General features: G+C 40.9%; 1 protein-coding gene across 3 annotated transcripts in view; it reads right to left on the reverse strand.

Moving 5' to 3' along the window:
* The window catches only part of kcnab1a (potassium voltage-gated channel subfamily A regulatory beta subunit 1a), a 353,998-nt gene that overhangs the window by 33,779 nt on the left and 307,938 nt on the right, over positions 1–12,281 (reverse strand). For all 3 annotated transcript variants that reach the window (XM_073041060.1, XM_073041058.1, XM_073041059.1), the window contains exon 5: positions 7,617–7,661. In XM_073041060.1, coding sequence (XP_072897161.1) covers positions 7,617–7,661 — 45 coding nt within the window. The remainder of the gene's footprint in view (positions 1–7,616; positions 7,662–12,281) is intronic.

Genomic DNA, 12,281 nt, shown 5'->3' on the forward strand with positions numbered 1-12,281 from the left:
AGGGATAGAATTCCTTGTCCTCACCTACCACCTCATGAACCTCCACATCCAACACACCTGCAAATTCCACCATCTTCAACATGATCTACCACCAAACACATCTTTATCTACTCTCACTCTCCACTTCCTGCAGGGATCGCTCCCTATGTGATTCCCTTGTTTACTCGTCCCCCTCCACTAATCTTCCTAATGGCACATATCCCTGCAAACCAGAGAAATGCTACACATGCGCATTCACCCCCTCTCCCACCTCCATTTAGGGCCCCAAACAGTCCTTCCAGGGGAGGTAACACTTCACCTGTGAACCTTTTGGGTTTGTCTGTTGTATCCAGTACCCCCAATGTGGCCTCCTCTACATTGGTAAGACCTGACATCCACCAAAAATGGAATTTCCCGGTGGCCAATCACTTTAATTCCTATCCTGATTCTTGTTCTGACACGTCGGTCCATGACCTCCTCTTCTGCCAGGATGAGGCCACCCTCAGGGTGGTGGAGCAACTTCTCATATTCCGTCTAGGTAGCCTCCAACCTGATGGCATAAACATCGATTTCTCATTCCGGTAATTTCTTTTCCCCTCCCCTTCCCCCTACTTGGCCTCTTACATCTTCTCACCCTGGTGCCCCTCCTTATTCCCTTTTTCCCCAAGGTCCACACTCCTCTCCTATCAGATTTCTTCTGCTCCTGCCCTTTACCTTTCCTAGCCATCTGACTTCATCTATCACCTTCTAGCTTGTCCTTTTCCCCCTCCCTCCACATTTTTATTCTGGCATCTTCCCCTTTCCTTTCCAGTCCTGATGAAGGGTCTCAGCCTGAAATGTCTATTGCTTACTCATTTCTATTGATGCTGCCTGACCTGCTGAGTTCCTCCACAATTTTATGTGTGTTGCTCTGGATTTCCAGCAATGAAGAATCTCTTAAGTTTATTACTTACCTGGTTTCTGATTGGTTTATATTTCCTATTCTTTTTCCAATTTTAAAATTCATATAGTATTAAGTCAAATCTTTGATGTTTCACATTTTCCATATTTAGTTGGATTGATAATTTAAATACTAACTTTATGTCATATTTCAATAAAATGCTAATTCCAGAAAAAATAAAAATAGTGAAGAAAGATTTTGCCTTTTACAATAATCAGGTCATTGATTATGAAAATGAGTTGTTGAAAGTACATTGTAACACCTTCTTAAGAATTTGGTCAGTGAGCATCCACTGAAGGCACTGGACAGCATTCACATAATTATAACGGTTATAGAATAAACTTATGTCTAAACAGAGGCATCTGATATTGCTTCTAAAGAAAAGAGGAAGGTTATTGGAAACGAGGGTGCCCTTAGAGATATGATTGGAGGTAAAGGTTGAAGTATCAGCTACTCTGGATTGGGCGTTGTGCAATGAAGCAGAATTGATTACAGAGCTTAAGGTAAAAGAACCCTTAGGGGAAAGTGATAATAATATGGTGAAATTCACCCTGAAATCTGAGGAGGAGAAGCTAAAGTCAGATGTATCAGTATTACAGTGGAGTAAAGGGGATTACAGAGGCATGAGAGAGGAGTTGGCCAGAATTGACTGGAACACCAGCAGCAGTGATGGCAGAGCAGCAGTGGCTGGAATTTCTGGGAGCAATCTGGAAGGCTCATGATATATACATCCCAGAGAGGAAGAAGTATTCTACAGGCAAGATGACACAACCACGGCAAACAAGAAAAGTCAAAACAAACGTAAAAGCCAAAGAGAGGGCAAATAATAGAGCAAAAATTGGTGGGAAGTTAGAGGATTGGAAAGCTTTTAAACACCAACCGAAAGCAACCAGAAAAGATATTACGAGGGTAAAGATGGAAAGTGAAAGTAAACTAGCCAATAATATTAAAGAGGATACCAAAACTGTCTTCAGATACAGCACATAAAGTCTAAATGAGTGGAGTGGATACTGGATCACTGAAAAACAATGCTGGAGAGGTAGTAATGGAGGACAAGGAAGTGGCAGACGAACTGAGTAAGTATTTTGAATCAGTCTTCACTGTAGAAGACACTAGTAGTCTGGTGGAAATTTCATGGATTATTAAGTGAAGTTCCCATTACTAGAGAGAAAGCTCTTGGGAAACTGAAAGGTTTGAAGATAGATAAGTCACCAGGACCAGATGGTGTACACCCTAGAGTTCTGAAAGAGGTGGCTGACGAGATCGTGAAGACATTAGTAATGATCTTTCAAGAATCACTAGATTCTGGAATAGTTCCAGAAGACCGGAAAATTGCAAATGTCACTCCACTCTTCAAGAAGGGAAAAAGGCAGAAGAAAGGAAACTGTAGGCCAGTTAGTCTGACCTGAGTGGTTGGGAAGATGCTGAAGGGGATTATTAAGGATGAGATCTCAGGGCACTTGGAAGCACATGATAAAGTGGGCTGTAGTTAGCACGGTTTTCTCAAGGGAAAATATTGCCTGAAAAATCTGCTGGAATTCTTTGAAAAAATAAGAAACAGGATAGAAAAAGGAGATTCAGTTGATGTTGTATTTGGATTTTCAGAAGGCCTTTGACAAGATGCCACACTTGAGGCTGCTTAACATGCTACAAGTCTATAGTATTACAGCAAAGATTCTAGCATGGATAAAGCAGTGGCTGATTGGCAGGAGGCAAAGAGTGAGAATAAAGGGAGCCTTTTCTGGTTGGCTACTTGTTGTTACACAGGGGCTTGCGATGGGACAGATGCTTTTTACGTTATATCTCAATGATTTGGATGATGGAAAGTTTACAGACAATATGAAGATAGGTGGAGGAAGTAGAGAGGCTACAGAAGGGCTTAGACAGATGAGGAGAAAAGGCAAAGAAATGGCAGATGGAATACAGTGTCAGGAAGTGTATGGTCATGCACTTCGGTAGAAGAATTGAAAGGGTTGAATATTTTCTAAATGGAGAGAAAACACAAAACAAAACTGAGGTGCAAGAGGACTTTGGAGCCCTTGCACAGGACTCCCTAAAGGTTAATTTGTAGGTCAAGTCTGTGGTGAGGAAGGCAAATACAATGTTAACATTCATTTCAAGAGGACTGGAACATAAAAGCAAGGATGTAATTTTGAGACTGGTGAGGCCTCGCCTGGACTACTGTGACCAGTTTTGGGCCCCTTATCTTAGAAAGGATGTCCTGAAACTGGAGAGTGTTCAAAGGAGGTTCATGAAAATGATTCCAGGATTGAATGGCTTGTCACATGAAGAGTGTTTGATGGCTCTGGGCCTGTATTCACCGGAATTCAGAAGAATGAGGGGTGACCTAATTGAAAGCTCTGGAATGATGAAAAGCATTGATAGAGTGGATGTGGAGAGGATGTTTCTGATGGTAAGAGAGTCTAAGTCCAGAGGAGACAGCCTCAGAATAGAGGGGCACCTTCTTAGAACAGAGATGAGGAGGAATTTCTTCAGCCAGAGAGTGGTGAGTCTGTGGAATTCTTTATCACAGGCAGCTGTAGAGACCAAGTCTTAATTTATATTTAAGGCAGAGGTTGATAGATTCTTGATTGGTCAGGGCATGAAGGGATACAAAGAGAAGGCAGGATATTGAGGCTGAGAGGAAAATTGGATCAGTCATGATGAAAATGGTGGAGCAGACTTGATGGGCTAAATGGCCTAATTCTGTTCCTATATCTTATGGTCTTATGGTGCTGGAGAAAAGCTTGACATGGGAATGAGTGCAACTTGGTCGGGGAGAGGAGATGGCTTTAGCAAACTCATGAGTGTACTGGAGTGAAAATTCAGGAACAGGGAGGAGTGCAGTAGCTAGGAACAGGTGACAAGGTTAGCAGATATTACAAGGAGGGTGAGTGGAAGATACTGGATGAGTCAGAGAAACACATAGATTAGTGAGGGGGTTAGACAAAAACCTGTCTGTAGAGGGCATTGCGAGTGGAGACTGACAGTTAAGTAGGGGAAAGTTAAGTGGGTTGAGGTGAATTCTATGCCTAAAGAAAAAAATACAAGTGATGGGAAATGATGCTCTAAATTTATCATTGGATGCCTGACACCGGTGACCTTTTTACCCAACAGGAGCAAGGCTCAACTTTCCTGTTAAAATGGTTTCGGTCAAGGCCACGTGTTCATTCACAGCACAGAATCTATTTTAAAAATTAGTCACAAAGGCATCTCATATTATGTAGCAATGCAACTAGTATCACTGTGCTCTCCCACTTTTTTATTAGAGAGTGAATGAGGAATTTAGTAATTTCTCAATTGAGGAGTGTGGGATAGTGGCAATAGAAGATTTAAGTGGATAAAACATTTCCTGCAGGAAGCATTCTTCTGAATCAGTTGGCATTAGACAGACAAAATGCAATCGGTAACTGAATCAGCACAGTGCAGATCAAAGCCCAAGAATTACACAGTCCATCACTGCCACACAGCTCATTGTGTTGCTATTGAATTTGCATTTATCTATATGATGCCATTATAAACCAATATAAGACAATTTCATTCAGCAATATCTTGTTACTATACATCCTTAATTTTATTGCAGTCAGTCAGCAAATTAGCCATAAGATATTAGCCTCCTCAATCTTTGTAATAAAAATTATTAGCAACAAAAGAGGCAATGAACATACTGTGGATAGCAAAGAGAACTCAGGAGGAGAAACGTGGTTTCTATTCGAAAGACAGTTCAAAATGACATTTGGGAGGTAGAGGCAGGCTTATTTGATGCATATATTGAAACATTATAATACTTAAGCATTATATAAAATAGTGTGAATGTGCTTTAAAAAATACAAGATAAATTGAACATGTAAATTCATATCATCCATCAACCCACATATTCCGGAACTTAAACGTACAACATAACTCTCTGTACACACACCTGCAAAGAGCTTCCCAAAACCTCTCCACTCTTTCCACTGAGGTGCTCCTTAAAACCTACCTATGACCAAGCTTCCAATGCTTTGCCCCAATCTCATTTTGCAGCTTTTTGACCAAATTTGTTTGATAAACTCCCGTGAAATACCTTAAGGTACCTTACAAATTGAAGTTCAAAGTAAATGTCTTATCAATGTATGTAAATTTCACCACATACAACCCTGAGATTCATTTACTTGTGGGCATTGATAGTAAATCCAAGGAACATAACAGCATCAATGACAGACCGGTTCAAGAGCCTGATGGTTGAGGTGGAATAATTGTTCCTGAACCTGGTGTTGTGAGTCCTGAAGCTCTTGTACCTTCTTCAGATGGCTTCAGAGAAACGAGAGTATGGCCTGGGTGGTGAGGTCCTTGATGATGGATGCTGCATTTCTGTGACATGCAGATGTGCTCAGTGTTGGTGAGGGCTTTACCTGTGACGTACTGGGACATATCTTCTACTTTTTGTAGGATTTTCTGTTCAAGAGTATTGGTGTTTCCATTTCAGGCTGTGATGCAACCAGTCGGTATATCCTCCACCACACATTTAGAGAAGTTTGTCAAAGTTTTAGATGTCATGCTGAATCTTCACAAACTCCTAAGGAAGTAGAGGCGTTACTGTGCTGTCTCCTTGCTGGGGCCAGGACAGATCCTCTGAAGTGATAACACCAAGGAATTTAAAGTTGCTGACTCTCTCCACCTCTGATCCCCTGGTGAGGACTGACTCATGGATCTCTGGTTTCCTCCTCCTGAAGCCAAAACTCATCTCCTTGGTCTTGCTGACATTGAGTGACAGGTTGTTAATTTTAAAGGCAATAGATACCTTGTTGTTCATTGTTAAGAAAATACCTAGATCTGTGTTGATTAATTTAGTGCTAACAACTGTCTAAATCAGCAGTGTAGAGGTTAAAGAAGCAGTGTTAAAATGCTAAGACCTTGAGAATAACAATGTGCTTCTTTTAATAGTTAATGCTCATGATAAACTCAGCTCCTATTAAAGATAAATGGCAGATGTCATCAGCTATTCATCACCTAGAGTAAACAATCCATGGAAATAATTCAATTTCTTCCTCAAATTCATATATTCATGTTGGATTCCCAGTTACTTTGGAGGTTCCATGACCAAAGGTGTTTAGTGGAGAAATCAGAAAGTCCAGTGTGCAAAACACTAAGATTCTGAACAATTACAGGGTTTGTAGCAAAAATGCAACTGGTTCACAACCTATGATTCTATTGTTATTAATAGAATGTAAAGAATGACACATTGATCCCCATTGTGATGTACAGCTGGCACCAGTGTACGATAAGTGGAGGCACTGCCAGATTTAACAGCAGCACGTGATTAACATAACGACTTTGGTTCCTGGTTGGAGTTAGCTAAATGGTTGAATAGTCCATGAATTCCACTGAGCTGAGGCACTGGGAGAAAGAAAGGTATTGACTTTAGCAAATTAGTACACTATGAACCAGAAGGTACGGATGGGGAAGGTGTGGGTTAATGGAGAAGTGCATGGGATTGGTGGGTAAGGGGTTAGTCTTAGATGACTGTGATCGGGAGGGAGGATTGGACAGTGATATGAAAAAAACCCTCCTAGTTCACTTGTGCCATAAGCAGGAATGGAAAGGCAGCTGTCTCATGGAGTTTCTATTTACATCTCCCTTTAGCTGCCATGTTTCCTTAAGCATGGAAAACATTCTCATATATAAATAATAATTGTTATGTCAATATATTTCTCAGGGTGTTTTAAAGTGTCTGCATTTTAAGAATGGACTGACTTTACCTTTCTGTCACCCATCATCAACCAGCCTGCACTAAATTGAAAAAAAGAGATTGAAAGGTTGGAGCAACACACACAAAATGCTGGTGGAACGCAGCAGGCTAGGCAACATCTATAGGGAGAAGCACTGTTGACATTTCGGGCCGACACCTTTCGTTCCTGACGAAGGGTCTCGGCCTGAAATGTCGACGGTACTTCTTCCTATAGATGCTGCCTGGCCTGCTGCATTCTACCAGCATTTTATGTGTGTTGCTTGAATTTTCAGCATCTGCAGATTTCCTCGTGTTTGATAGGTTGGAGGTGAGTTAGCCATCATTTTACTTTTAGCTCCTACTTGGCTAGGGTTGGTGGGGCAGGGGAGGGAAGGAGTTGACCAGAATCCCATCATTTCCTGTTTTACTTCCACCAAGCAATTATACAAACGAGCACACAGGAAGAAGTAACTATGGAAGGAAGGCACCATGGCTGTGAATATGACCTCAGCAAAATGTTGGAATGGAGGTAAGTAAAAAAAAACAACTGCAGTTCATTGCCCATACCGTTGACTTGCATAGAATTTTAAAGTTCAAATATCAATGATCAAATCCTTTAAAATTAATTCTAACTATAGACCAAATTATTCCAAATGTTAAGCCTTAGTGGCAATTGTGTCTATCTACTGATGAATGATCTGTTTCATCAGTTTTGAAATTGGAGCGCAGCAAATGCTCAATTATAAACTTAATTGATTATAATTATCTCCAAATATTTTCTTATTTCTTTTAAAAAGGAAACAAGTTCACATTTAGCCCAATTCAAGTTCTGGGCACTGTTTCACACTTGTCTCAAATTTTGGTGAAGACAGAGTTTATGAATTTGGAATAGTTTTCCGAAGAAGATAACTGTAGACAAAACAGGAGTGTTGGGAAAACAGGAACATTCAAACTCTGCAAGATTCTCAAATTCAACAACAAAAATATTACCTCCAGCCTTTTTTCTTGATGATGTTTCCAAGTATGATCTCTGCCCTGAAATAATTATATCATATTGATTAATGTTACAAGTTCTAGCATCTAACTATACAACAAGCATATGGACAAAAAGTAAATTTGACAGCTATTTGAACATATTATACAACAACACAGATACTTCACTTTAACAGATCTTCAGTTAGAAAATAAATCTAGTGCATTAAGATGTGATCTTGGTGGGAAGGTTTCAACCATTTGCAGCACAGATGGTAATAATACCATCCCTAGTGTGGGTTGCAGCCATGCTGTAAGTGAGCTACTTAAGTGAGTGAGTAAAGCAATTTCACAGTAAATTACCCCAGCCACCTGAAGGATTAGAAACTATGAAAGACTCTCTAAAGAAGAAATTAACCAGGTAACCTTAGTCTTTTAATGATGCTCACATGTATAAAACCATTTATATAGCAGAATAGCATACACAACAAGTGAATTTTCAAACTGCAATTCTCATCAGTATTTTAAGCAGTTACCCAATCTTTATTTGAGGGTGGCCATGTTGCATAAAAATACTAAGCACTGGCTACTGCCAACACTGTTGATTTACTTCAGTTGACTAGAAATTGCGATGAAGAGCCTCAACACAGCAACTGGGACAGTACACGTTGCCTTACTGGCAGTGAGGTCATTGCCGTTCTTATTGTATTATTTTCCTGTAGTGAAGCAACACAGGAAAAATTCTAGAAACACACTCCTTTTACTGTTCAATATTCTCCAGAGAACGGTGTTGCCATTTCAAAGTACAATATTTCAGTTCAGTCAATCAAGTTGTATACACTTCAATTAAATAGAAATTTAGATGCCACCATGACACCGAGGAAAAAAAAACTCCTCTAATTATTCTCATCTTCAATGCTTCAAGCATTGCACAGTGACAGATATTTTTCATTTTAATGAAGACCACACTACCTGTTTGGATTCTAACCTTTTCACACCAATTATTTCTGTTCATATCACTTAAAGAGGAACATCACTTTTGGGAATGAACTTTCAATGTTAAGTTATCCTATCTCTAAATATAATCCTATTAGGCAAGACAGCCTTATTAAAACAATCACTCTGAGGAAATATGCATCCCAGGCAAGGTTGACATTTACTACTGAATTTCTCACAAAGTGAAATTGAATGTGCATTAAATGAGAGAATATTGAGTGGTGCAGAGGTACAAAGGGACGTTGGGCCATTTTAACAGGCTTTTAAATTGCAGGGGAGGTCAATACAGTGGCTACAAAGACACCTGAAATGTTTTGCTCGATTAGCCATAAGTAGAGGGATGCTATGTTACAACTGCACACACTGCTATCAAGACCACGGCCAAGTAACGCAAACAGCTGTGGTCACCACATTACAGGAAGGATGTGACTGATTCTGGAGAGAGTTCAGGAGATATTGCCCAGACTGGAAAATGTTAGCTCTGAGGAAAGATTGATAGCCAGTTGATTTTCATTTCAGAAACCAAGGGAGGATTTAATTGAGGTGTATGAAATCATGAGGAGTCTAAGCAGAAAAAATTGGAAGGACCCCATTTCTGTTTGCAGAGACGACAAATGAAAAGGTACAAAGATTTATGGCAATTGGCAAAGGGAAGATCAGGGAACATAATTTTCACTGAAAGGATGGCAGTGGTCTTTGCCTAAAAGAGCAGTAAAGGTAGAAACTCTAGTCACATTTAAACAATGCAGTGGATTCCGGTTAATTGGGACACATTGCAACCAGTACATTTTGGCTAAATTAAGCGGCTGTCCCAATTAGCCAAGTTTCATAGAAATAGCTATAAAGGTATAAACAAGACAAACTAGAGTTTAACTGAGTAACAAATTATGTATTTAAATGAAATACAGAACAAATTAGAACACTAACAATACTACTAAAGTAGTGTAAAACTGTGCATTATTTCCTAATAGTTATCAACAGAGGAATTCATCTAGTGTTTGCTGCCGTGTGTGGGGTGTCCAGGGAGGTGTAGCACCTCTGGTGGACGGGCTTGTTGTGCCCATTCTGGGGCAGCTCACTCACCTTTGGCCCCCACTAGACACTCAGCTCTCACCTGTGGCTCCAAATAGCTGTTGCATAAGACAGCAGCCATACCCTGGTACACCACTTCGACAGGCAGACTAAACCAGGTGAGGGTACTCCGGGAAGACAGGGACATGACTGTCCTAGCACGCGAAGCCAGCTCTGACAGACTGGGCGGATGAGGTCAACAATGAGACCGAATGGGCAAGTAGGTGGTTCAGGGAAGCTCTGTGGAGAGCTAACGGCTTGATAAGGCACAGAAGCAGTCATGGTTACCCACTGCAACTGAGGAGGACCCCCCCAGTCTGTGATGACTACTTGTACCACTGGACCCGGACTTCCAAGGTCGAGGGAGTGGAGCTGTCCCAGTGCAATGGCTTTTCCACTCTAAAAACCCTCGCGCACAGGCTTCACCGTCGGCATTGGACACGATGGACAAACAAGTTGCGTGTTCTCTTGATCAACTGTAAATGAAAAAGTCAGTGCAGACACCTAGTGCAGATAATGGACTGCCTTCATACAATACTTTCAATGACTGTATCCTGCAAATCTTCATTTTCATTGTAGCATTCAAATTGATTGTTGATATCTTAAAAATTCTTCATATTCTGCGTATATTAATACACAGCAGCCTCTCCGGACTCTGGAATGGGAATTGCCAAACGTTATTTGGATTTTCTGGTGTAGTCTGTTTTGTCATGTGCTTTTGTGATATCATTCTGGAGGAACGCTGTCTCATTTTTTAACTGCATTGCATTTGTGGTTTCTAAATGACAATAAACTAAATCCGAATCTGAATATGAATCTGACATTCCTACCTTATAGTAGTGAAACTGTTTCATTTTCACTCCTGGCCGTTTCTGACATTTCCAAGCCTGTATGCTTGAAACCGCAGTGAGCAAAACAGTTCTGAATTGTCTTACTGCTTACTACTTGCCAACAACCAGTGACAAAAATCATTGCTTTTTGAACATAAACACAAGCAACTGATGCTGTTTAAAAAATGTGCACTCTAAGCACGGCGTAGTGTCTAACGGCCACGGAAGTTCATGCAACTGACGCTAGTTAAAGAATGTTTGGTAATGTTTTATAGTTGTCTCACATAAGTGGCTACCCTGGTTAACCAATGGCCCAGTTAACTGGAATCCACTGATTACATGCATTAACTGCTGGGCTAGAAGGGGGTTTACATCGGGAAAGAGACTTCAATAAACTAGGTGTGGCACAGAAGTCACTCATTAGCCAGTGTGGACAAGTCAGTAAATATCATTTTTCAAAAGACATTAATGGATTTTATGATAATCTGAACCTATCATGGCTGAAGGGAATGAAACTACCACTACAGTTCAAGATTTTGAAGAACAACTGATTTGTTAAACTGCTACAGGAGTTCTGGAAGGGATTGGTAATAGAATTTGACTTTGGGATCAGTAAACTCATTCTCCAGATTACTCCAGTAAAACAACGATTATATTATACAGCGCTCTACATGTAATCACTCAATATTAACTGATCTTCCTGAATGTAAAATTGCTTTCTATGAGTTAAGTTCCAATATCAAACACAATATAATAAAAAGATTCCCTTTGGTGCCTACAGCTGTTTCTACTCTAACATAGCAAAAGAAATTTCCCCAGATAAAGTGCTCCATCCACCAGACATCTCTTAGCTCTCTGTGTATCACAGCTGCCGCTACCTGCTCACAGACTGACAATGGCCAAAGAGGATGATTTTAGCCCATGTCACACTATGAAAAGATACCAACCAGAGCAAACAGCAAGGGTAAATCTTAGTGAGAAGCATCCTTCCCTACTAATCTCCCTCTAGGCACTTATCCCTACAAGCAGCCTAAGTGTTACGCCTGTCCATTCACCTCTTCCCTTACCTCCATTCACGGCTCCAAACAGTCCTTCCAAGTGAGGCAACACTTCACCTGTGAATCTGCTGGGGTCGTCTATTATGTCCAATGCCACATCCTCTACATTGGTGAGACCTGCTGTAAATTGGGGGACCATGTCATCTAGCACCTCCGCTCCATCTGCCAAAAGCAGTATTTGCCAGTGGCCAAACGTTTTAATACCCATTTCCATTCCGACAAGTTGGTCTGTGGCCTACTCGTGTGCCAAGATGAGGCTACCCTCAGGTTGAACGAGCAACACCTTGTATTCTGCCTGGGTAGCCTCCAATCTGATGGCATGAATATTATGCTGGTTAAAAAAAAACTTCCTGCCACCTCTCCACTTCTTCAATTCTCCTCTATGGCCTTTCACCTCTTCTCACCTGCCCATCACTTCACACTGGGTCCCTTCCTCCTTCCCTTTCTCCAATGGCCACTCTCCTCTCCTATCAGATTCCTTCTTCTCCAGCCTTTACCTTTCCCACCAACCCGGCTTCACTATCACTTTCTAGCTCGCCTCCTTCACCAGCCCCCCCCCCCCCATCTTTTTATTCTGGCATCTTCACCTTTTTCCTTTCCAATCCTGAAAAAGGGTCTTGGCCCAAAACATTGACTGTTTATTCATTTCCATACATACTGCCTGACCTGCTGAGTTGCTCCAGCATCTTGTGTGTGCTGATTTCTATTTGCATGTTCAGCTTGCACTG

This window comes from Hemitrygon akajei, chromosome 3 (assembly GCF_048418815.1).
Source record: "Hemitrygon akajei chromosome 3, sHemAka1.3, whole genome shotgun sequence".
Lineage (NCBI taxonomy): Eukaryota > Metazoa > Chordata > Chondrichthyes > Myliobatiformes > Dasyatidae > Hemitrygon > Hemitrygon akajei.